At 43.2% G+C, this 26,712-nt stretch overlaps 1 protein-coding gene across 2 annotated transcripts; it reads right to left on the bottom strand.

Moving 5' to 3' along the window:
• Positions 1 to 1,645: 1,645 nt before the first annotated feature.
• On the bottom strand, positions 1,646 to 26,117 carry FRRS1L (ferric chelate reductase 1 like). Of its 2 annotated transcripts, none has more exons than XM_045195098.3 (5): positions 25,710 to 26,117; positions 11,650 to 11,734; positions 8,894 to 9,032; positions 5,308 to 5,554; positions 1,646 to 2,541 (listed from the first exon to the last, which is right to left on the bottom strand). In XM_045195098.3, exons 1-5 carry the CDS (start codon positions 25,945 to 25,947, stop codon positions 2,369 to 2,371), a joined length of 882 nt encoding a protein of 293 aa, XP_045051033.2. In that variant the 5' UTR covers positions 25,948 to 26,117; the 3' UTR covers positions 1,646 to 2,368. The 2 variants fall into 2 exon arrangements, with proteins under 2 accessions (XP_045051033.2, XP_053777957.1); XM_053921982.1 differs by lacking the exon at positions 1,646 to 2,541 and adding an exon at positions 2,577 to 2,715 and having other exon boundaries at positions 25,710 to 26,053.
• Positions 26,118 to 26,712: the final 595 nt, after the last annotated feature.

Genomic DNA, 26,712 nt, shown 5'->3' with positions numbered 1-26,712 from the left:
AACGTCCATGAAATACACATCTCCTGACCCAGAGAAGCTTGCCACAGAAGTACCGTTTTGTTTATTTACTCATTCAACACATGTTTGCCAAATACCTGCCATGCAGTAGTACGTGTGACAATGATGAGTGACAAGAAATGATTACTCCCTGCATTAGGGAGTTAGCAGGGAGGAGGAGCCAGCAGTTACAGTAACTGTGATAGGGAAGCCCAGTACGCTACAGGAGCATTTGGCAGGGACCTAAACCTACCTGGTCTGGGGGGGTTGGAGGAAGAAGTATTTCAGCTGTGGCCTGAAAGATGAGCAGGAGTTCAGCAAGCACCAGAAGTGGATGGGGAGCGTTTGGGCACAGGCAACACGAGAGGGAAGAAAGCAAGTCTGAAGAGCTGAGAGCAGTTCAGTCTTGCTGAGTCAGAGCCAGTGCGGAGTGGTGACAAAAGAAGACTCTGGAGGTAATCAAAGAGGCTTGCATTTGACACTAATGGCAGTGAGAAATCACTGGAAGTTCTGAGCACAAATGTGCAGCATTGGTAACCACAGTAGGACCAATTCGTGAAAGAAATAGCTTGACTTGAAATGTAAGCAGAAGAAAAATCCATTCATTTATTTCTTCCCTGCCAGCTACAGGGACTAGCTGAAGTCTCTCTTTAGCTTTAACCTATTTATAGCTGAACTATAATATACATTAGAGAATGAAATATAAAAATATTTGCTCTCTTATTTACAATGTGGGTGCCTGCATGCTCGGTGTCTTCACTACTAAACCACCATCCTCAGCCATGGCTAGAGGGCTTAGTTTTGAGGCGATGGCCGTCAGGTGGAGCCAAGGACTTGAACCAAATGTCTACCCAGTTCCTTTGCTCACCTGATGTGAGCTAACCTGTCAGCTAACCCACCTGCAATGAGGGTTATTTCTCCTACATCCCTCAGATGAGCTTGGTGAGCTGTGCAACGTCGCAGAATGTCCATGTTTTTCTTCTTTTTGTTCAGTTCCAGAAGAATTTGAAAGCTCTCCCCAAAGGTGAACTTACACCTCTGACATGAATTTCAAGGATGGCAATAGAAATCACAGTCTCCAGTTTGTTTAATCAAAAACCCCACAAAGTTGGATCCAGCTTTAAAGCAACAGGGGCAAGCCAAGAGGACTCCAAAACTCTACAATGGAAATGTCTCGGCAGCAGAACCACATCCGTAAGAGTTTTTTCTTCTAAATGGGCTGTTAACACAAACATTGGGAACAAAGGAACCTTTGGAATCCTTTGAAAAAATAGGAAATACATTAAGTCAAAGCATTATTATAAATTATGCTGACTGCCAATCTAATTTACAAGTGTGAACATGTCTGAATGGATCATCTAGGTGAATTCACTTTATGGGTCATTTTCCATTTTCTGATTTTAAAAAATCTCATCTTTAAAAAGCTTCTACTCCAAATTCCACAATCTGCAAAATTGGTTTAATATCAAGATGCTTAAAATTTTTATTAAGATGATTTGTCTATTATATCACTATTTAATTATACGCAGTGTATGCTGACTCTGACAAGAGAATTAGCTATAGCCACCGATGAATACCTTCATTTATAAAACACAGTGGTAGAGGAGTCCACATTCTGTTAAAAAATGCCCATATTTTCCATCATTAACATAATTTTACATCTTCAGGAATACTCAACTCCATTCCTAACCTTTCCAACAGCAATAAAAAATGTTCTATTGTACCTACTCACTAATTGAGAAGAAATTTCAAATAAATGTGAACCATTTTCATATCATTGTAATCTCCCCCATTATCCCCATTAGCTGTGTAATTATCCAAAAGCACTGAAGCTTTATGGAAATTGGAAAGTTCTTCTGCCTAAAAGTTTAGCTGACGGGGAACTACGTCATCCAGTAAAGTTCTCTTTAGTAACACTCCAAGTGAGTCTCCTGAGCTACAGTTGGAAGAGTAAAGGTTGTTTAGAGACATGATTTCTAGGCTTAGCTCTTTGTCTACCTTGCTGTGTGTTATCTGGCCAAGTGGCCAAGGCTACATGGCATGTGGGTCACAAAAAGGCACCCCTCCTGAGTCTCAAAACCCATTCAGTTAGATGGCAATAATAATTTTCACTAAGCCAACTCAGAGATGATGTGAAATTCAAATAAGAAAACATTTGACAGTGCTTAGAAAAGTTTTAAGTTCTTTCCCAAAGTATGGGGTCATTATTAAACAATCCTCTTTGATTAGAAAAGAAGCTTGTTTTTTCTTCCAAAAAGCTGAAATCATATGAGTCTTTTTAAAAAGTAATAGTAGCTAAAATTATACTGCATATTGTTTAAGAATATATATACTTTCTAATCCATTTAATTTGTTGGCTTTGCAGCTGTGATTAAGGGGTTCCCATCAGTAAGTAGAAAGTCAGGGCAACAATGAGAAGCAAACAAAATGGAGAGGAGAAGGTCTGATAGGCAGCTGATGGCATAAAAATGTCTTCGTACTTGTAAATACTGACAACACGCTCTGAAGCTGGTGGCGAGTCTATATCGTGTCGGGTGATAGAGCCTTTAAGACAGAAATACAAAGGAAAGCGGCGATCAAAAAAACAAAGCACAGATTTAAAATGATATATACAAAAAACAGAAAAATGCAACAAAGTCTTTTGTGTTGAACATATAAGCAGTGATTATAAAGACCTGGAATCAGGTATAACAGCATCAGAATTCTCTATAATTGCACCTATAGTAAAGAACATAGAAATTAGTTAAATTCATCCAAAAAGACTGGCTCCCATGAATCTGTACACCCCCAACCAGAATAATGCCATTGGTCTCCCCATGGCACCCCAGTTTGAAGACTGCTACTTAGTATCATAGGAATGCCTGCTTTTAAGGTCTCTAATGAGCTTTAGCTTATTAATACCAAAGGAACAACTCTATTTTCATTTCCAAGGGCTACTAATGGTTTCCCTCAAACATATATTTTATACATGGATTATCAACAATTCCTGAACACACTGCACTCCTTTCCAGGGAAGCCTCTCTCCCGCTGTCTGCGGGACACAAAGCGGGGCCTGCCCAGGCCAGACTGGGGAGTGTGTGGTGTGCTGTGGGCTCTTTGTATGTGTGTGTCTCTATGTCTGTCTGGCAGAGTGGGCTGGAACGATACAGGAAGAAGAAGGATTAAAATACCAAATAAATATTTGGACAGGAAAATTGTTTTTTAAAGTGAGTAGAAATGGAAAAAGGAAAAGGCTGTGTGTAAAGGCAACTTTAATAAACAGATGTTGATTAGAAGTACCTGACCTCCTAATCCATGTGACCCTCCATATGGGTATAAGCCCTATGAATAATCCATATGAAACCTGGGTTAGGGAAACTAAGGCAGAAGAGTTCAGAGCAAAGGTCTGTCCAGAAATAGGGCTCACAGTGAGGGTGTGTAAGGTTCCTGTCTGCCAGGGAAGCTGTGCCGAACTTGACATGTCAATTCCCTGTCCCAGTGTCCGTGCTGGCTCCTGTTAGCGCAAATCAAACTCCACTGGTTGGCATGAGAATTGTCCCTCAACAGGTCCCTCTTCCCTGTCCTACCTAACCTGGCTCCTTGGTCACCTACACAGACTCCTAGGCTTAACCAAGCAGCTCATGCTTCCAGTAAGGGGAATCTAATCCACATCTCCCTTCAAACCTTGGCCCAAAGTTTATCACCTCTGAGAGAACTCAAGAGTGAAAAGTTTTGATCAACAGAGAGGTATTAGAAGGGCATTCAAGAAACAGGAAGAGCAGGAGCCTGGCTATGGGGTGGGAATGTGCCTGTTTTGCCTGGAGACAGTGAATAGAACAGAAGTCCTAAGCGATCTTATCAGGCCAGGCTAGAAGGCCTGAAATGTCGACTATTATGCCAAATATGTAAGATGATGACCTTCTGAAGTACAGCACTTTCCAATTTGTAAAGCAATTTCAAACACTTGTTTTCACTTAATGCTTACAATAAGCCTATAAAGTCAGTATCTTTATTATCCCCGTTTTAGATATAAAGAAATTGGAGTTCAGAATTTATATAAAGGCTAGATACAGCTACCAAGGGGCAAAAATAGTGCACAAATCCAAAGTTTTAGATGCCAAATCACATCATTTTAAATGAGCTCATTTCTCCAGGCTAAGATATAATTAATTTCCCAGGGTACTAAAAGTACTCAAAGACATAGCTACAGATCCAATTTAGTAATCTGGGAAATAAGCAAATGGGAAAGATGGCACAAATCTGAAGGCATCCAAATGTTTTCCCAAATAGAAACAGGCAAAAAAAAAAAAAAAAAAAAGGTATGAAATCTCCAGACCTATCAGTGGAAATAATTTGAAGGGGAAAAAAGGCAGATCAGATTGGGTAACACATAGTTAATGAGCACACAGTAGAGAAAGAAGCAGCTCCCAGGAGCCAGAAGACCTCGCACACAGGACTGCGAACAGCTCACGTCCATTCTTGGTCAGGCCAGTAGGCTGATCAACCCAGGGAATGCTGAAGACACAGTGTGACTTGATTTTAGCAGCCTCTCACAGGTCTCATGGTATCCCTGGTCTTTGTTGGAGAAAAGCTGGAAGAGCCTTGCCACCCAAAGTAAGGCCATCAGTGGACCAACATCACTGGGAAGCTTGTTAGAAATGCAAAATCTCAGGCCTCGCCCCAGGCCTACCGACTTTCATTTCAACAATACAGCCAGGCAATTTCTATATACATTAAAATTCAAGCAGTAAGGGGCTGAATTATAGGATAATTTGGTGGATTTGTGACCATCAGGATAGTCACACACGAGTACTATTGATACATTTGTCAACCTCTAGAGAAGTCTCCAGAAGCCCTTTCCTGCTGAGTATTTTTTTACATTTAGAGCATAGGGGCTGAGAGTTATCACTGACTTTGGAGTCAGAGAGACCTAGGATTGAATCATTAGTTAGTGATAGAGCCTTGCACAAGTTCCTTACTCGCTCTAAGACAAGACACCTACACCTCTCAGGGATGTGGTGTGGAATAAATGGGGACATGGTGAGCATAAAATACAGCCCCCACACCCACAAATAGCAGACAGATGGTCTGTTTCTTCCAGCACTTAGCTCATCATATGTTATCTTGTATTGTTCTAGCTTTGCCTGTGCATAGCTTGTCCATGTCTATGTCCCTGTGGATGATAAGTCCACTATAACCTTCTGAAGGCAGGATCACATCTCTTTTTTACAAATATTACCCCAAGTGCTTATCAGTCTCTTGTCCAATAAATGATGAACACCAGCACAGCAGTGTCTGGTGTTTAATCCCGATGCCAAAATGTAAACTTACCCTGAATGGCCGGACCCCAAGCAAACAGGTAATACCAACTCAAATGCAGGTCGACAATTGTTTCATCTCTGGGAACGTTCACAGGGCGCTTAAACCTGCAGGTGACTCGATTGTTCTCAAACACTCCTTCTTCATCTCTGGCCGGGTTTCTCTGAATCTCCTTTGCCCACTGGCCTACATTATAGAAGTGCTGTATGCGGACCCTGCCATTGTCATCATGGACACAGGCCATGACGTCGTCGCCACCCTAACGGGAAGAATAACAAAGAAAAATGTCTTTTGCAAACTTCGCTGCTACAAAGAAATTTGACATACAAATATATATCCCATTACCTCTGTAATTTCAATTCCCATCCCTCAAATTATTTTAAATGTCATTGAAAAGCTGTGAGCAAGTGACCAAAGTGAGCATCACAATGGCTGACATCCAATGCCTCTTGATGTGATGTTTAGAGAGGAATACATGACCAGCTACCTAATATTACTGCCCAAAACACATAAACTAAACTAATCAAGAGAAAGAAATTAAGCAAATCCAAATGGCAGGACATTCTAAAAAAAAAAAATTTGTCCTATAATCATCAAAAAGATCAATGTCATAAAAGACCACACACACGCACACAAAGGACTGTAAGAAACTATTTCAAAATAAACAAGACTAAAGATGCATGACAACTAATGGTGTGGTATTATTCTCAGACAGAAGCCCGGGTCATAAAATAAAAATTCCCATAAGCACCAGTATTAGGACAACCGGCAACAGTTGAAAAGGGACAATATATTGGATAATAATCTCGATCAATGTTGAACTTCCTGAATTTAATAAGTAAGTTGATTTAACCTCCAAAGTTTCCAGAAAACAGTAAAAAATAATAATAAGTAGAAGCAGTAGAGAGACAAAGTAGGTGTGGCAAAGTGTTAACATTTGTAATAAAGTTCTAGAACTAGAGAGTGGCAATGGTTGCCCCCTGCGAATGTAATTGAAGCCATGGAGCTGGACACTTTATTTTATTTTATTTATTTATTTTTAGAGAGGGGGAAGGGAGCGAGAAAGAGAGGGAGAGAAACATCAACATGCCAGAGAAACATCGATTGGTTGCCTCTCACACACCAGTAACCAGGGACCTGGCCCGCAACCCAGGCATGTGTCCTGACTGGGAATTGAACCAGTGATGCCCAACACACTAACCCAAACCAGTCAGGGCTTAATTGTACACTTGAAAATGGTTAAAATGGTAGATTTTACGTTATGCACATTTTACCACAATAAAAAAGTTATTATTTGGTGATTCTAGGTGAAATATACTATATTGTACTATCCTTGCAGCTTGTCTGTAGGTTTAAAATTTTTTTCAAAACAAGTCAAAAACCATAGAAGTTGTTCAACAATTCTAACAAATTTACTTCTCTGTGGCGGCTGTTGATAATGGGGCAGGCCATGTATTCATATGGGGGAAGAGGGTATACAGAAATTTTCTGTACCCACTATTTGACATTTTTTCATCCTCACATGAGGATATGCTTAGAGAGAGGAAGGAGGAGAGAGAGAAACATAAATATGAGAGAGAAACATTGATCAGTTGCCTCCCGTTCACGCCCCAATCCGGGATCAAACCCACAAGCTAGGTATGTTCCCTGACCGGGAATCAAACCCACCACCTTTTGGTGTATGGGACAATGATCCAACCAACTATTCAATTTTGCTGTGAGCCTAACACTCCTCTAAACAATAAAGTCTAATATGAAAACAATGAACTATTTCAAAAACGTTAAAGGCTAGTTTAAAGGAGTTCCATCTTGTTTTTCTAATGCATCAGGTTTTAGAAAAAAATTAATATGTGCTTCTTGAAATAATAGGAGAAGGAGAGAGATCTCTATTTTAAAGCTCTTCAGGCAGCAAAATGTCAACACATCATATTGGAATGCTCCTCACTCAACCCCCTGCTCCGAGCCTCATAATCTTAATAGCTGCACCGTGACTGCAAATGCACTCCAGGACAGGAAGCGGTCAACTGCAATCCAAGCCAGCTTCTGGGCTTGACACACGCCTGCTGTTTCTCCCACTGACACTACACTACAGTAGGAGATAGGGGATGTAGCTTCATAGCTATACCATCTCACCAGTGGGACCCAGTGTCTTCCTGCCTGGGCTGGGAATGGACGGAGGCTCATTCCCTGGTGACGTCTCCAAAAACAAAGCCCCAGAGCTCTGACTGCTTGGACTGCTCCAGTTTCTTCTTATCACCCACTCACAACGTCCTCTCATTATTAACAAAGCCTTCTGCATGACCTTCAAAACATATATCAGATCTGCCCTGGCTGGTGTGGCTTGATGGACTGAATGCCGGCCTGAGAACCAAAGGGTCACCAGTTTGATTCCCAGCAGGGCACATGCCTGGGTTGCAGGCCAGGTCCCCAGTAGGGGGCATGTGAGAGGCAACCACACATTGACGTTTCTCTCCCTCTCTTTCTTCCTCCTTTCCCCTCTCTCTAAAAATAAATAAATAAAGTCTTTTTTAAAAAATCCAAAATCTGAGAATGACTCACCACCACCACCACTGCTGTAACCCTGGGCTGAGCTGCCCTCTTCTCACTGCCTGCGTCTCAAGCAGGCCAGGTAAAGAGAAGAGGAAGGGTCCTCTAAACAGAGCAGTGGCACATGCAAAGGTACAGAGGCTTAAGAAAGTTGGGCTGTTTGGGAAGCACCCTGGCACATTGAAGTGACATATGATGGGGCTGCAGAGAAAAGGGGGAAGAACACAGCAGAGGCATAGAGAGAAGCAGAGGCTGGAGATGGACAGCTGCCTGTGTTCCTGATGCCCTAGCTCTTCCTGGTCACAGTCCTTTCTGAGGTCCAGATGTGTTCTTGCCCAGTGGAAGGCTGAACTGTTAGACCCAGTTCTTCAGTCCCCTATAGATGAAGGTATTATACACCCATATCTTCGCAGGGCCTCTTGGTAGGGGGAGTGTACATCCCTGCCCCTTCATTATGAGCTTGGCTGTGTGACTGACTTTAGGCATGGATTGTTAGCAGCTGTGGCATGAACGGAGGTCTGAAATAAGTTTGGATTGCTCTTGCACTCCTGCCTCTGCCACGAAAATCACATGTCTTGGTATCTGCTGGTTCCAGAATGATTAGGAAAAAACCTGAATCCAACCCATGGACTGGCGCCCAGCTGATTCCCAGCCAATGCACACACATGTGAGCAAGAAATAAGTGCTTACTACTATAAACCATGTAGTTTGTGAGGCTTTTCATGTAGCATTTCTGTGGAAATAGCTCATAAACACAGGCACCATGAAACATCTTGTGTTCTCATAACCAATGCTTCCTTCTCTGTTTCAGCTAGCTTGAACTTTTACCTTGCAACCAGAGAGCCACATTAATATAATCATTATCCTGCTTTGATGAATTTCTTTGCTTCGCAACGCTTTGCAAATGACAATCAAATGCCAGAAATTATTTTCTCCCATTTAAAAGCGGCCTAGCAGCTTAGAGAAACATAACCACGCCCGTTCTCTAAACTCTAAAGTCACACAGCAAACTAGAGAGAAAAATAAGCCTCTGGCATGATGTGTGTCTTACCATTTTCCTGTCTGAAGAGAATCCAACTGCTACCCAACCGTCTGTGTCTGCACTCAGCTCAAATTCCACATCAGCCCCTATTATCCGGTAGCTAAGGAAGTAGTCACAGGTCTCCGCATTGCACCCTGGTTTGCCATATCTGCAGGAAACATCAAAAGGGACATCACTCAAAAGGGAAAGGGGGTCAAATATATGGTGATGGAAGGAGACGACTTGGAGTGGTGAGCACACAGTGGAATATACAGATGATGTGTTAGAGAATTGTACACCTAAAACTTATATAATGTTATCAATCAATGTTACCCCAATGAATTTAATAAATAAAATGCACATTACTCCTTCATCTTCTTATTCAAAATACATTGAGAGGAGATCTGTGTATCAGGCAGGATGCTAGGCAACATTATTGAATAAATTAGATCTTTGCTCCCTGGGGTCCCTAAAACCATTTCATTCAGTTAGAAGGGACCTTGGAGATGATCTGTTCCACTTTCTCTCCATATAAACAGGGGTCCAGAGATGGGAAGGGGCTTTCCTGAGGTTGCACAGTAAGCCAGTGGCTGCAGGAGGACTTGAACCTGCACCTCCACGCTCCCAGCCAGTGTTCTAGTGTACTATATTAGCGTCTCTCAAGTACTAATCATTACTGAATTATTGCCGAATCCATTTTAGAGGGAAAGATTCTCTGAATTATTCATTTAAATTATTTTTGTTAATTAAATGTGTACCAATTCTTTTCACTTTAAAATTTGCAATTAAACTAACACCAAGTTGTGAATTAAATATATGAGTAAATTAAACTACAAAACCAGGAACATTTAAATTTGCATCATTCATGTGATGGATGATGAGGTTTTACTTAAAGTAAAATTCTGCTTACAAGCATGTGGTATGGCTGACTACACTCTGCAGGGTCTTCTGACTGAGCATGTTCTTCCTATTTAAACATGATTCACTCTCCTCCACTTTCACCTGAACTACTACAAAACCCATGTATGCACAATGCACCAAATGAACACCATCTGGTATTCACCGAGCATGGATGCATCATGTGTTTATAAATTCGCCTGTTTGCTCTATTTGTACTGATACAACTATAGATTCAGACACGAAAGCATGCAGCCGTATAAGGTGATCCTCCACACCATCAGATTATGAATACGTTAATCTTTTCAAGAAGCATCAGGGAAATGAAGACACAAATTTATTTTATTTATTTTTAATTTACCTGAACAGTATTTTTAATTTTAAAAATTAAAAACTTTTTGATTACATCTGACATTCAACATTATATCAGTTTTAAGTGCACAGCACAGAGGTGAGACATTTATATAACTTCCAAAGGGATCCCCTGGTAAGTCCAGTACCCCCCCCCCCGACACCACACATAGTTATGACTGAACAATATTAATAACTACATTCCCTGTGCTGTACTTTACATCCCCGTGACTATTTTGTAACGGTCAATTTATACTTCTTAATGCCTCCACCTTTTTCACTCACCCCCCTCCCATCTGGCAATCATCAGTCTGTTCTTGTATCTATGAGACTGTTTCCGTTTTGAAAACACAAATTTACATTTTCTCACAAGGAACTTGTGGATCCTTTAAGAACTGACAAGCCCAGTTTGAGGAACACTGCTTTACACCATTTTCAGAAGGACAGAAAGTCGTAGCAATGGGTGGGACAATCTGAGCTCGGATGGAAAGTTCCTGAAGGAGCAAGACAGCAATCTGCTACGTGTTGATCACAGAGGGAGGCAAGGACCAGGCCCCCCTGCTGCCAGGTGCTCTGAGCACCCCAGGATGAGACGTAAGTTCCAGAAAACATGGAACTGGGGTGAAAAAGATTACAAAAAGCTAAAGGAAGAATGAATGGGCCAGGAAACAGGTCACTCTGAAGCCAGCAGGGTACTAAAATTCCTTCATTTTTCAAAAATATCCCCCAATCACCAGAATTACACATTACTGGCCATCTTCCTTAATATTAGTATTATTGGATTTTTAAAAATTCCTTAGAAATGTCCTAGTAATCCAAAGAAAGCTTAAAACCCCTATAATTCAGGTTTTTTTCCTTAAGCACTGAACCAAAAAAAAAAAAAAAAATCAGAACTTTAAAGCAGTGGTCAACAAAATCTTTGCTTAAGGACAATTTGTTTCAGGAACTAAAGAAGTCAAAGAGAAGAAGGCTTTTCCAGCAGCACAGAGCTAACTCTGTGGGAGGCCCACTGTCTGCACCACCGTTCTCTAGCTCCAGCCCATCATGTCTGGGTAGAATACTGCTAATAATCATGTAAGGACTCAGTACAGCTGAGATAACAAGCTGGATGCACTAATCAATGCTTCATGACTAGTTAGTATCATACAGATATCAGTAAGTCATGACCGTTTGAAAAGGAATTGGGTATCAGACATGTCCATCGTTGCCTGTCCTGTCCACACCCCCTCGTAATGAGCATGGACCTATTCTGTGTCACGTGATTCTCCCTCACACAGCCAATTGGTTTGGAGTAGACACCTGTGCCAATGGCAGTACAGTCAAAAATGAAGAATGTTCCAGTGTCAAGCTGCGTGTTAGAGCTTAAGGCCTTTAAGACTGAAAACCGAGGAGGCCGTCGGAAACAGGCCACATCCTAGTCGAAGTTAGAGAGGGGTACAGGCCCTTGGTGAGAATGGACGGCTTGCGGTTTTGATGCTACCCTGAGAAGTGAATCAACAGCTTAGTCTTAAAGTCTTCCAACTCGCACATCTACCAACCTAAAGCATCCCTTTGTTTTTCCACAGTCATCCACTTTGACTTTGGCAAATGGGTCCACAGGAGGTGCAGTAGGGAAAGGGTAACCTGTGAGAGTAAAGGGCAACAGTGAGAATACAGAATGCTTGGCAAGTCCAATAACAACGTTTCCAATGAGAATTTTAAAAACGCATTACCATTTTCTATCACATTCATCTAGATATGTGCAGGGTCTCAGAAAGGGCTGAATGCCAGCCTAATCACCCCCTTCATGAGTAGAGAGTGCAGTGTGCACATCTCTGAACAGAGCCTTACACGTTAACTGAGAATACGTGGCATTTGCCTCCTTTTACAGGCGAGGAACCTGAGGCACTGAGAGGAGGCATGATTTCACTTACATGCTGGCTCCCCGCTGTGCGTTGGGCGTTTAAAAATCACTACAACGCACATTCCGTAAGGGAAAAATATTAACCATGACCATCTATATGTTCAGTAGTAGAGGTTTTCCATTTATATGCGTGATAACAGAATATTTCCATTACCGTGAACTTCCTTTTTTTTGAGTTTTGTGAGAGCCTTAATGGCACAAAATGTTTATAGCTCCAAGTTAGACAGGTATGGTAAACTGTATATAATGATACAAAATGCTAACTAGATAGATGACAAATGCATAATCACTTTGGCCCGGGGAATTCCCATAATTTTAGCAACTGGTTCACTTCAAAATTCATCTTCCTGGCTAAGTCTCCAACTTTCATTTTTTAGAACAGTAAGTATGTGCACGGCACTCAAAGGAACGTGTCGCGCTTTTCAACATGCACGTTCGTGCAGCTTTGCTCTTGACTCTGTTTATAAATATTTTAAGCTAGTTTGCATCAAACAGGAGGAAAATGAAGTCTGCTTTTTCATCTCTAAATTATAAACAGGTGTAAAGCTTTTTACACATCAATCTTAAAAATGTCAACCGCTAATGGTTGGGCTCTCCCCTCCAATCACATGTTCTGTTCATCACAAATCTGGGTAGGAGCGTAAACATGTACCCCGTGTGTTAGGGCTACCAGTAAATACCGCGTTATTTCACCTCATGAGAAGTTCTACTGTGGCCATGTGATAAATAGGCCAAAATTTCACCGGAAAAGGGCAGGCGTAAGTTTATTTTCAATGTTGAAAATAATATTATAAATACACCCAAGTTCAATCACACTACGGATACAACTGTTATTGAGGTTCAAAAGAGGGCAATGTATTGCTTGTAAAAAGTTGCTCTTATTTTAAGAGTAATTTTACTTTTCCCTTCCATGAGACCACTTGTAATACAAATTGTATGTTACAGCAGTATAGTTAGTTCTCTAACTTTACCAGCCTTTCCAATTTTATTCAGGCTTTTCAAAATCCGTGGGCCATCAGATTTTCATTCTCCCCAAAGAAATCTAACTATGAACACTTGAAATAAATAGGTTATAAGAAGGCAAATCGAATGTTACGAGGTTTAAGAATAAGAAACAAGATATAATTAAAAGATGCCCAAAATTATTTAGCATCCATTGCTACAAAGAAAAAAGTAAAATAATTCAGAAAATTATTTTGTATATATCATCCTTTTCTTAAAGACAGCCAGCTATATTTTTTAAAAAGTCAAAAATTAAATTTTTGTTTAAACCATCTGTTATTTTCCACTTAAATTTTACAAAACTTGATGTGAGAGAAAAAAGAGCTAGATGGTTTCTATAAACTGGCAAACCTGGTTGCCACGGTGTTGTTATTCCAGTCGACCTGGTGCACTTTATTCAATGAGTAAATTGCTAGTTTGAAAATTAACAATGATTCTCTAAATACTCAACAGTAATGTCCTTATCACAAACAGTAATTATTCATATTCCACATGTAAAACATATAATGGTATCCTTCAGAGTCACGCTATGTGTTCTGAAATCCAATAAATTTACTTGAAATAATTGGTAGTCCTGATGCTTTCCAACAATTTGGGCCTAAAGCTTCACATTTTGGAAACAAACAAAAAAGAAAGGTATGTCATTGAAGGAAGTTGTTGAGAGTTCTGGAACTTCAGGAGTGTAACGTAACTGAAAAGATGGTACAAGAGAAGGTGAACTTCCATTTTTCATTGAGCTGCATGTAACATTTTCACGTCACACTAAATCCTTTAAGCACATTGTTTCTAACAGCTGTGCATGTTTCTTGTAACATTACTTAAGTGTCACAATGCATTAAGCCATACACGGAAGGGCAAGCCTGCATTATGCTTCCAGTTGTGACAAAAATAATTTTCCCCCAGACCGTCTCCTCCATGCAGAAAGGAACCAAGCGTGATTCATCCTGTACTCTCTGCCCAGCATCGTGCCTGGCACTGGCCACTGAATAAATGACTGTCCAATGTTTTTTAAGTGAGATCTTGTGTAGTTTGTTCTATTAATTATCCTTTAAGAAAAAAAAAAAAGCCACTGGGCTGCACATTCCTGGCACGCAACTGTGCTTTGTGGACAGTCCTTCTCCACTGCCCTAGACCTTCATCCATCACATGCTAAGATACAGCCCTATCTCTCCACCACCTTTTAACGACTGGGCCAAACGCATTACTTCTAGGTTTATGCTTATTTTATGCTAAGTTCTATATCCACTTTAGTCCTACGGACTGAGTCCTGCCTTAGGTGGGTTTTTTGTTTCTCTCTTACTATACACCGAGCAGCTGCTGAATGCTGCAAGTTATGGTAAGCATCTTCACACAATGTTCTTCCTCATGTTTCTCACTACAGTGCGGAGGCCATTTTCTTCCTCAGGATATTTATCCACGAGTGCATTGGCTACTTACGTTTTTAAGAGTCTATAGCTGACTGATAAAGTTAATGTCTTGTCATGTGGTTTTGGACTCAGGTTCCTCATCTTCTTCCATTTTTTCAAACATTATCCTCACTACTCCCTCGCATCTAGAATCATACATTGGCATACAGCAGATTTCCAGCTCCATGAATGCCGTCATTATTACTATTGGATGATTACTATTACATTATGTAAACTAGACTGAGAACTACTGGGTAAGGCTGTCTCTATAAAAAGTACAGGTTTCCAAGTCCCAAAGTGCCAAATAAGAGCAAGTTTTAGAACAAAACTAACTTATATATGTACTGAACTAGTTTAATAGTGTTGGCAAATATTTTATTTCTTGGGGCTCTTCTAGCACTAATTTCCCATTTTTGTGACTGAAAGCAGGTCCGACTGCCTGCTGCTACCAAGGCCAATACTAGAGAGGCAGGTGCAGATGTAAAGGAAAGTGGTTTATTTTCAGGTGCCGGCCACCTGGAAGATGGGGGACTCATGTCACAAAGCCTGTCTCCTGGGAAGACGGGGCACTCACTTCTCCAAGTTCCGTCTCCACCTCTCAGTAGAGGCAGAGGTGTTTATAAGGAGGGAGGGGAACAGAACAAAGAGATCAAGGCTGGGGGTTGAAAAGGGCTCTACGTGCAGACGAGCGCAGTCCGTTTGGTGGATGAGGCGAGTGAAGGTCTGGAGGGTGTCATCCTGGCTCCAATCTCCCAGATGCCTGAAGGTTGGAGTCTGTATCTTTTGATACTAGGTACTAGTTCCTAGGATTCTTTTTTTTTTTTTTTTTTTTAAAGGGAGAGAAACATCAATGTATGGTTGCCTCCCCTTCTGGGGACCTGGCCTGCAACCCGACTGGGAATTGAACCAGGGTCCCTTTGGTTTGCAGGCCTGTGCTCAATCCACTGAGCCACACCACCAAGGGCTAGTTCCTAGGATTCTTATACAAACATGCTGTTCATCTACAAGCTACACATTAGTCAGAGTGAGCACTTACAGAAACAATGAATGTCAACAGAATGGTGGGATGGGTTACAATTTTCTGTTACCATTTTCCAGTTACATTATTTTATATGTTTCTAAAACTCGGAATGACACTTCTGCTCTGTCAAATAGATTTGGGCATCCATTTAAGGACAACATTTTCTCTTGTTTTGTAAGCTGTTGTATGTTAAAGAATTTGGTTGGCCTTTGTCCTTGGTTCCTGAAAGACTAGGTGCTTGGAATTTCCCAAGTAATGATTGTCTTTCTTATTCATGAGCCCCTGGGATCACACCTGAGTTTATGCTACAAGACGTGATGACTCAGGATGGAGGCTAGGCATTAGAAGCCCAACCACATAATTAAAGGGTTGGGGCTTTGAGGTAGCCCCCCGCCCTTGAAAGAGGGAGTAGGGGACAGAGAATCAAGTTCAATTTGTGTAGCCAGTGATTAAATCAATCGTGCCTTTGTAATGAGGCCCCAGGAGAAACCGTGGACACTGAAGCTCAGTGGAGCTTCCTAGTTGGTGAACACATTGATGTACCAGGAAGGTGACACGCCGATTCCATGAGGAGGGAGCTCGGAAACTCTGCATTTGAGAGCCCCCTGGACCTCGCCCTACGTGTGTCTTCACTGACTGTTCCTGAGTTGTTTCCTTCATAACAAAACTATACTATGAGACATGCTAGTGGGTGGCTCCTGAATTGGTGGCCAGTGAGTCTGAAGTTGAGGACAGTCTTTCTGTGGACCACGCCCTTGAACTTGTGATAACTCTGGGTCATTAATACCAGAAATAAGTTTCAGTATATTAGTTGGGGTTGGCATCAGAATATAAGCAGATGTTACAATATTACAATTTTCCCCTGGAATTAAATGATCTCTTTGGCATACAATAAGTTTGGACTGCGTGCCAGTAATAAAGATCCTTCCAAGAGGCAAAAAGCCTTTTATGTTCCTAACACCAGCATCCTGAAACTCCTGCACCATTACCTTGTAAGGTATAAATTACCTAAAGTGCCTTCAGCAGAACTTGGATCTGCAGTTCAGGTTCCAGGCACAACTCCTCACTGTGCCAACAGTGCTGCCCTGCCTTGCTGTCCCCAGCTGCACTGCACTGGCCCGTCCTTGGCCATGCCCAAGGTCTGGAAGCACCTGAGCAGAGCAGACTCATGTCCACGGTCCACATGTATCTTTTTATCAGTGTGTGTGTATATAATATACAGGGTCCAGCACAAATAATGACCCCATTTTTTTAAACAAAATCCTTTATTACGATGTAATTCCTCAATATAACAATAGCACACTCAAGCACACCATATGACATTTTAGGTGAAATGTTCAAATTAAAACTATAAATTATTATACCCACATTATAACCTTACCAAGCACGCTCAAGCAGGGGTTACTTCTGCTGGACCCTGTATATATCTTGAAAATATATAGTTTGTGTATGTTTTTAATCTGCACAAATGAAACCATGCACTGCATCTCATCGTGTTTATTATTTCCTTTGGAAACTTATCCATACATGTTAGTGTGAGACCTGTCATTATTCCTGACTGAGAAGTACTCTGTGATGTACCTATAACATTTTCTGAAATATTCTCCCAGGTTTAGACTCTTAAAGCGCCTCCAGTCTTTGCTTTCTCTGATAATGAAGTGACAGACATCCTTACACGTTTCCTATAGAATACGCAACAGGTTTTTGTTTTAATAAACCCTAAGGAGCAATAGCTGAAAAATCCTTAGTTCCACAAAGCTCAATGATATAGGTTTTTGGTCTTTTTATTACTTGGTCTTGGGTCTTTTTCATAAGAGTTTATATGTATTCTAGATATAAATTCACTGTTGATTTTGGATGTTGCAATTCCCCCACCCCCAGTCTGCCACTGATCTTACTTTTTTCTGTGATGTTCTTTCTTGGACCAGAATCTTTGATGTAATCGAGGAAATATTTTTCATTTTTTGGTTTGTGCATTTTTAGAGTATTGTCTAAGAGATCAATGTCCACTCTAAGGACATGAAAATATTCTTCTACATGTTAATTTATTAACTTTGTAGCACTACCTTCGCATTTAGATCTAGTGCATGTGGAATTTATTTATTCTTTAAAGATTTTAATTTATTTATTTTTAGAGAGAGGGGAAGGGAGAGAGAAAGAGAAGGAAAGAAACATTGATGTGCAAGAGATACATCTATCGGTTACCTCTCGTGCGTCCCCAACTGGGAACCTGGCCCACAACCCAGGCGTGCGCCCTGACTGGGAATTGAACCGGCCACCTTTCGGTTCACAGGCTGGCGCTTAATCCAATGAGCCACACCAGCCAGGGCTGGAATTTATTTTTTATATGGTATGAAGTAAAAAATGTTTTAATTTTTTCCTCTAAATTGAATCAATTTTTCTCAACACCATTTACTAAATAATTCATCTTTTCCTTAGCAAATTATGACAACACCTTAGTAATTTACTAGTTCTCATATAAACTTAGGTCTATTTCCAAATTTTAAGGGGTTTTGTTGTTACTGTTCTGTTTTGGGTTTATTTGACTGTTCCTGAGCCAGGACCACACTATTTTAATTGCTAGGCTTTGTAACACATCTTAGTATCTAGCAAGGCAACACCATCTTAGCAATTCACGCAGCTCAATTCTTCCATGTGAAGTATAGTAATCGATTTGTCGAGATCTCTCCCAAAATGCTGCTGGGCACTTGTCGGGGACTGCATTAGATGTTCAGATAAACTGGGGAAGAATTGACATCCTTATGATACCAAGTTATTCCTTCCAAGGTGATGGTCTATCTCCCCATTCTGTCACATCTTTTATATCCCTTAATAGTTTAAATTTTTCTCCATGCAGTACTGATGTGTGCTTTGTTCAGTAAAATCTGGATACTTTCGATTTTTGTTGCTATTTTAAACAACACCTTGTTTTCTTTACCTCCCCTAGTTTATTATTACTGGAAGGGAGCTTTTGCTTTATGTGTGTTTATGGAACCCTTACTGCATTCTCTTGATTTTATCTGTTTGTCGATTCTTGTTTTCCATGTAAATGTTCACATCAAGACAGACTGGTAAACAACCGCCCTCGCCCCACCAATCTGGAGGCTGGCCTCGGACCATCTGGGACCACTCTAGTAATCTCACAGGGCTCTGCTTTCTTTATTTATGTACTCATTTATATTTTTTAGTTCTTCTTTTCTTATATCATCCCATTTAAGCCCAACAAGCAACTGCCTCCATGGTGTGTAGATGTCGATGTGAACAAAACCAACTCCATCCTCTGTGTTCTGATTGCACTTCATTTTCGTTTCCTGCTGGGACCGTTGACCAACCGCATTGTCCTTGGAAAGCATATTGAAGCCTTCTAGTTGATGATCATCGGCGTTCCTTACAATGTAGCTGAGATGTTCCTAACAGCTGAGATGGTGTGACAATGGAGATAAATATCCAACTGGTAATGGTATCGATTACAGCAATGTGCTGTCACAAGACCACCAGGAGGCACGGCCCCCTGGAGCCACTGCATCCTTTGTCCCTTGTATTGTCAATCATTAGTGCCTGAGTTATACTATGAAAAAGCACTGTAACAGGTGTCTGGTAGCGGAGAACACTTTGTGCAAAATGCTGGGCATTCTGTCCGCTCCGGCCCAATCCTCCCAGGAGGAAATTACCCTGTAATAAATTCTGTTTTACTCCATGGAGTCACCTGCTTTGTTTTTCAGTCTAAAGATACCTTCTCATTAGAGTGGCCATTACACCTTTGCCCCACCGTCAGACAACAGGTTTCTACCTGGATATTCCACAAGCACATCAACTCTGTATGCCCAACACGGAGCTCCCCCACGTCCCAGATGCTCTTCCTCCTATGTTTTCTATTGCAGCGAAGGATGCCACTACCCACCCACAGCCTCCCAGCCCTGAAACTGCAGTCCTAGACTTCTCCACCGGGTGCATCACTTACTCATCATTCCTTCTATTCCCACCTTTGAAGCCCAAGCCTGCCCTTCTGCTTCAGTAGATGTCCTAGCAGATCCCCCACCTCCCTCCTACTTCTTCCACCATGTGCCATCTTTGTAAAACAGGAACCTGATCTTGTCACGACACTGTTTGAAAGACCTTCACTGATCTCCCCCCGTCCCTCCATTCTCTCTTTCCTACATTTACTTGTTGTCTTCCTTGGTCTTGAGATATACGAGTTAGACCAGTGGTCTCCATCCTTTTTGCACCAGGGGCTAGTTTCGTGGAACACAAATTTTTTGGCGGTGTTGGGGGGATGGTTTCAGGGTGATTCAAGTGCATTTCATTCAAGTTCACTTCCTCCTGTGCAGCCTGGTTCCTAACAGGCCTGGACTGGTACCTGTCTGTGGCCTGGAGGTTGGGGACCCCTGGGTTAGACCCTGAGATATGGCCAGCTCCTCCTTCTCCCCTTATTTTTTGTCCATTCCCCATTTTTCATTACTGATTTTTTAAATTTTATCTGTTTGTTTGTTTTTCTTTGCTCCTTTCCCTCCATTTTGGTGCCATTTTTTTTCTTTTTCTCTAAAATCAAAACTTATTGAGACCAAATAATATCAGTTTAGGGCCAGTTTTCCCCCCTCCTTCTTTCTCTCTCCTTCTCACATGTGCCCTGTAAACCCTTCCAATAACCATTCTGTTGTGCGAACAATTAAGCCACTTTTTCTCCCTTCAGATATTTCTATACGACAAGAGGTACTTATTTTCTCGGCTGATTTTTTTCAGGTTCTCAATACGGCTCTGTGGGTTCCACCCCTGTCTTACTCAGGGACACTATCTGTTCCCTTTCTGCAATCCCGCGGGCCTGTTTTGCCCTACTCCACTGGGTGGTTAATGGCTTCTCGTTTGCTATTTATTGCCTCTAATTAACTGCTTGGATCACAGCCCTCAGGTATTAATTTAGGACTTGATTCCTTGATATTTTAACCAGAAATTATCTGTTCCAATCTCTGAGAGCTACTGCATCAGCCTCTTTCTCTTTCCGGACTGCCTGAGTGGTCGTTTCTGCTCATCGGAGTCATGAAGCAAAAATGTCGAGGCACTTTGGAAAACTGAAAGCTCCGCACACACGCAGAGCCTGGTCAGCAAGGCTTTCACCATGCACTCCTCCACCCAGGAACCTGCGATTCTTAACTGCCTGTCTACCAATTCCAAACCCCTCTTCTCAAGTTCACTCATAAAAGAAATGCTCCATTCTGCCTGTCCCATGGCATTTCCTAGTGCACGTCAACAGGGACCCTCTATTCCAGGCAGGCTGGACACCTCGCACGCCTTATCCATACAGTCAATCAGCAATCCCCACAGCTCTCTGCTACCTTCTGGCTGTGTGCCTTTAGCTGAGATATTTAAATTTTCTGCGGGTCACTTTTCTTAACTCTGAAGCGAAGATAATAACAGTACCTAAGTCAGAGTATAGCTATGAAGATTAAAGTTCATATGTAGAAGGTGCGAAGAACAGTGCCTGGAACATAGGAAGCACTTATTAACAATTAGTTCTAATTAGTGTTATTATTGGGCTAGATTCATGGGGGATACGAAGGCAAATTAGATGTAGATTGTTTACATTTAAAGATACAGATTATTTTTATAAATTATTTACCTTTTTTTGTGATTTGTTTCCGTTTTATTTTCCTATCTCAGAGAGTAAATGTTTATGCACCACCACGAGGGCAAAAGCGTGGAAGGAACATCGGCATCCCACATGTTTATGTGTAGGGTGATGGGTTATGCAGCCACACATACTACATAGTCGATGTAGGGAGAACGCGTGCAGATGAAGGAAACCGTGCCCTTCCCCAAGCTCTGCTCTTCTCTCTGTTGCCAACACTAGCTCTTTCCCAACGTAGGGAAAATCCTGGTCAGTACTTGACGGTCAGAGCCTCATGGGCTGGGTTGCCTGTGGCCAGACTCAGGTTCTGTTCCAGGGTCTGTTCCTGGGACCTGGCCTGTGGGTCTCAGCAGCAGGGAGATGTGAGCAGGAGGCTTCACATGGGACTTCCCTTAAGCCAACACCCAGCTCGGGGTTTTTTCCCAGAGCACCCTCAGAATAGGCGCTTTACCCATAACCATGTGGTAAGCTGTTGTACGTTCTGCTGTTGTTCTAATACTATACAGATCCTGATCAAGAACTTCAAAATGAAGAGGCATGAGAGTGGCAGGGTTCAAGCATCAAGACCTTCTTCACACTCCTGACCCTGGGTAGCAAAAAGGGCCGTGGCGGGCTCGATGGAGGGCTGTGGGTGAACCTCCTCGCCTGGCGGCAGGGCATGGGAGAGGGAGAAAACTAGGGGAGGCTCCCTGAGAGAGGTGACATTTGAACTGGGACCATAAGAATGAGCAGTATAGACTAAGATAGTGGGAACCCCTAAGAATTCTGAAAACTAACCCAGTTAAACCAAAACATAATTTAATTTAAAAAAAAGTGAACATAGGAGGTGATTAGAGACACCAAGTCAGCTGGTGTCCAACCCCTGGCTTTGGGGTTCTCGGGCAATCTGGACGCACTGCAGAAATGGCACCTGGAGGGTAGGTAATGGCCAGCGGGCTCGCCCACAGGTTCAGTGAATTCTCCATCCCCACCCCCATGATTCTCATTCTCTTTTGCTGATTTCCTATTACTAAGCTATCTTTTCACTAAAGACTCAGTTTCTTGGCTACTTTGACCCTGAAAAGAAGGTAGCCTCTGTAGCAAAAATAAGTAGCCCGATCCCTAGAAAAAGACAACCCTGTTTGTACAGATAGAATAGTTTAACGGTACTACTTACACCTCTTCACTTGCTACTTCCAGCAAAATCACTCAGGCCCCCTCCTTCCTTCTCCACTGAACCCACCCCAGAAAGATCTACCCATTTCCTCTCATGTCCTGAATCCACCCACTATTTTGAGTTTTCACACTACTGGGCTTTCCCATGGCATGGGGCACTGTTTCCTGACATCCTTCTTTCCTGAACCTTCTGGCTGGGACACCCTCTAGGACATCTGCTGGCTCTGCTTCTCCCCGTTTGGCAGTCCCCTTTGAAGGTGGTATCACTAATTATTTCTAAGGATCTTGGGAAATTCTCTATTCAAGACCCGTAGGCTAAAGCCCAGGCCAAGGATAATCTAGTGGAGTATTGCCCTTGAGAGGCTCGCCCCACAAACACCCCACTAGCACCTGCCAGACAATGGTAGGATTGGCACATGAAGATGAGTGAGGTGGTCAGCAAGGAGAGTAGAAGAACGGAGAGTGAAAGCTCAGGGTGAGAGAAGCGGTGGAGTGAGAAAGGGCTGTAAAAGGAAGCTGGGCCAGAGAGGATATTCTAGATGAATGAGTTGAAGCTTCATCTAGGGAGCAGGTTGGAATCGTCACAGACTTTTGAGGGTTAGGTCCGGGCTTCAGGCTGTACCTGCAGAATGGGGGAGAGGGGCAAGCAGACAATCTGGGGACCTGTATGCACATCACAGGCCCTACTGCCCCCACACAGCCACCTCACCTAAATGCCCTCCCTCTTCTGTCCCAGCAAGGTCTTTCGTACTTCCCAGCTAACTCTGTAGAGCCTTTCTATGGCTGCAGCCCACCTGATGTCCATGTTCATAAAACTGTCTGGACTACACAAGTAACTTCATTCTCTCTGCAGATACAAAGTGACATAGAGCATCTGGCCTTGTTCTTCATTTGTTAGGTCCATGTGCCCAATGAGAATACAAACTCTCACGTGGCACATGAGTCACCTGGCAGTGTACTAGGCCAACTATAAACCGAATAAATATGTATTAGATGCTTTTAGAAGCAGATGGACTTTGGAATATTTATTATTTTCCAGAGTAACAGATTTTTCTTCTGCTTGTTGTCCTCCCACACTCCCTCCCTCTCATTCTTTCCTTCTTCCTGGCCACATGGTTGCCCAGATTGAAGACTACATTTCCCAGCCTCCCTTGCAGCTAAGTCATATAATTACATTCTTGCCAAAGGAATGTGAACAGCAGTGATCTGTGCAACAAGCCTAAAAGGAAACTGCTTCCTTTCTTTCGCCTTTCCTCAAGCTTAAACAAGGACATGCAAGCAACTCAAATTCCATACAGATGAGGACAAAGCCTTAGGAGATGGTGGAGAGATGAGATAGAAGGAACTAAGGTCCCTGAATGACCTTGCGGATCAGAGCTGTCCTGCCACGTCCAGTTCCAGTATGGTCAACCATGTTGTTTGACAAAGTCCAGACATGGGGGATATGTCTTCAAAGAAGCGTATCCTGGCCTGGAGGACGTGGCATTACTTGGGATCTGTGTGTGATTTTGTTCTTTCTCTTTAATGGAATCTGCATTTTTACTGCCTTAATCATCTGGAACCTCCTGGAAATGATCACCACTCTTAGAATTGACCAGCAGCTGACACAAACAGGATATAATCAGACCAATGCGTCTCTGGTCAACAAGTCCCTGAATGTCTAAAAGTTGTTAGAGTAACAGCCCCTCCTTTACCTTGAATAGGACTATATGTCAATTAGACAGCCATAGAATTAAGAAAAGCTGGTTAGCTATTAAGCATGTAGAAACAATTATTATGAAGTTAAAGTTTATAGTACACAGAAAAACATTTTAGACAGAAAAGATTATGAAGTTAAAGTTTATAGTACACAGAGAAACATATACTTTTGCCCTATGAACAATTTCTGAAAATGTCTAATCGTCTGATTCATGACTCTCCTGGTTAAAATAATCTTTGTTCACTATAACTGAATCTATGGAAACTTACGTACTTTTCCTGGTTACCTTTGTATTAATTTTTCTGCTTAACTGATCATGCTATGCACCTACAAATGTTAATCTATGCCAAAAAAGAAAATATAAAAATCCACTTGTACTTGCAATAAACGAATCAGTGCTTCACCTGCCTCTGAGCTGTGTAGTTGCCTGATCTCCACGCGCCGACGCCTCATAGCACCTTCGGGACCCCCTGGACTCTGCTGCGGCTGGACCGCGGCACTGTCCCACCAGCCCAGACCAGCCAGACTCATGTGAGAGAAAAACAAACTATCTTATTTAAGCCACTGTATATTGAGGTCTCTGTTACAGCAGTTAAGCTTCTACCCAACTACTTTATTTCCCTAAGTCTCTTCTCTCCATATTCCTCGATATAATAATTCCAATTTTTAAATTGGGCATATTACTTCTTAGCCAAAAGGCTACATTTCCCAGCCTCCTTTGCACCTATGAGTGATCACATGACTAAAGTAAGTATAAGTAGAATTGTTATATGGGACTTCTGAGTAATCTCCTTATAGTCAGTGACCTTCTTCTTCCCACTTCCTCTTTCCTAATGTCTGGAAAGTGAATGTAATGGCAGGAGGTCAAGCAGCCATTTTTGGATCATGAAGTTACATCCTAAGAATTGTAAAGAAGCAGAAGACCAGGATCCAGTGTGTCTGATGATCAGTTCTGGGCTGGCTATTTCTAGATTTCATTTTTTTAAAAAAACTATTTGTCTTAGCAGAAGAAAAGGAAAATCACTACTTTCCAAATTGCAGGGAAAAGAGGCCAGTTTCCATTTTTCTGAATAGAATCAGCTTGGCTTTTGTGCTCACTGAAGCATCTCCACGGGGAGGTCTGTGGCTGACAAACCCCCGGTCCCTGGGCTCAGCAGGCCCCAACAATGGTGGCTCACACTGGGGGACCACAGCATTCATGATAACTGAAAAGAAGTGGGATGGAGGCAGGGAAGGAGATGTGACCCAGCTCCGGCGGCAGGGAAGTGGGCACCGACCAAACACTAAGAGGGTAGGGAGCTCGCCATTGCAAATCTAGGTCAATACACACAGGGAGGAAATAAGGCAACATCTTTCTTTAATTCGTTATTTCTGCTTTCCACCGACTGTTCTGATCTCACACACTCCAGGCCAACGGCAGCTTCCTCCGCTAACACCCCCACTCCCAGCCCCAGCCCCTGACAGAGATGTGGAAGCCAGATCGTGAACACCCGGGGTGCTCCACCTGTCCGCAGCTTCGCAGGACTTGGCTGACCACCTCCCTCTCCCAGCCTCAGTCTCCCCATCTGTAAAGCAGACAGCGGGTGCAAGGCGCTGACAGCTCTTTGGGACCCTTCCCCAGGTGGACGGGGGTCTGAGCCCTGCGCTCTCCGTCCCGGCCTCGGCTGTGCCAGGGCCGCCTCGATGCGCATCCTTACCACCATTCCACCCTCGCGTCCGCTCCTGCCACTACCCCTGCCCCCCACCCCGAGTCTGCCCTTCCGCAACCCTTTCGGTCCCGAAGCCTCACCTTCCTCAGACAGGTAGCGCAGGTCGTAGAACTCCCCCGCGAACGTGCCGTAGGAGGAGTCGTGGCGCGGCACCGCCTCGTCTGTGCCCGCGTCCCCCCGCGCGCGGCCTCGGGGTCCCCGGCCCCCCGGTCCCGCGCCGTCGTCCGCCGGGCTGGCGGCGCAGGCGACCGGCCCGACCAGCAGCAGCGAGAGCAGCGGCAGCCAGGCCCCCGGGCTCTGCCGGAGCGGCCGCGCCATCGCTGCGCACGGATCCCACTGCCAGGCCGCTCGGCCACAGCGTGGGCGCCACGGTCGCGGGGCCGGGACTTCGCCACCTCCGCTGCCACCAGCACGCGCCGGTCCGTCCCCCGCCCGCAGCCCGCGCAGCCGCGAAGCCGCTTGCACCCGCCACCGCTTGGCCTCGGTCTGCGCATCCTCGCTTGGGCCTGAAGCCTCCCCCTTTTTCCTACCATCCTCTCCTCCTCGCCAAGCTCTCTCCTTCTTCGCTTCCTCTGTCCTTTCTCCCAGCCTCTCCATTTCTGCTCCCTCCCTCCATGTGTCTCCCACAGACACAGATTTGTCCCTTCTAGACTTGCTACTCAGAATATGTCCTCAAATCAGCAGCATCAGCATCCCCAGATATCTCGTTAGCATCCTCACCTCACTGCATCCAGATCTGCATCGACCAAGATCCCCAAAAGACCCCCATGTACGTTCCCGTTTAAGAAGAGCTCCCCTGGAGGGCTTACCTTGGACACACCTTGTCGGAATTGCTGCCTCCCCCACCTTGTTCAAGAACTGTTTGATGTATATAAAGCACTTACTATACCCACTATGTGTTAGGGTCATTGCAGAGGGAAGTTGACATAGCAGGACCTTCACTATACGTAAACTGCGGTGCTTAGAGCCAGAGGGAAACTAGAGCCCATCTCTCTGGGCTGGATACACCTGCTTCCTCTCCGGACTTTCGGAGTGTGTAATCAGCAGAGGCTGCTGGTGCTTTTGCATAACCTGCCTCTTTCA

This window comes from Desmodus rotundus, chromosome 1 (genome assembly GCF_022682495.2).
Source record: "Desmodus rotundus isolate HL8 chromosome 1, HLdesRot8A.1, whole genome shotgun sequence".
Classification (NCBI taxonomy): Eukaryota; Metazoa; Chordata; class Mammalia; order Chiroptera; family Phyllostomidae; genus Desmodus; species Desmodus rotundus.
This window is presented reverse-complemented; position numbering and strand designations above follow the sequence as displayed.

What these genes read in the sequence shown, in the direction of transcription:
- FRRS1L (XM_045195098.3), bottom strand. Translation starts at nt 25,947, where the DNA reads ATGGCGCGGCCGCTCCGGCAGAGCCCGGGGGCCTGGCTGCCGCTGCTC. An exon ending in TCTCTTCAGACAGGAAAATG is followed by an intron (nt 5,555 to 8,893) that starts GTAAGACACACA and finishes TCTTCCCGTTAG; the next exon opens with GGTGGCGACGACGTCATGGC. An exon ending in TTGGGGTCCGGCCATTCAGG is followed by an intron (nt 2,542 to 5,307) that starts GTAAGTTTACAT and finishes TCTGTCTTAAAG; the next exon opens with GCTCTATCACCCGACACGAT.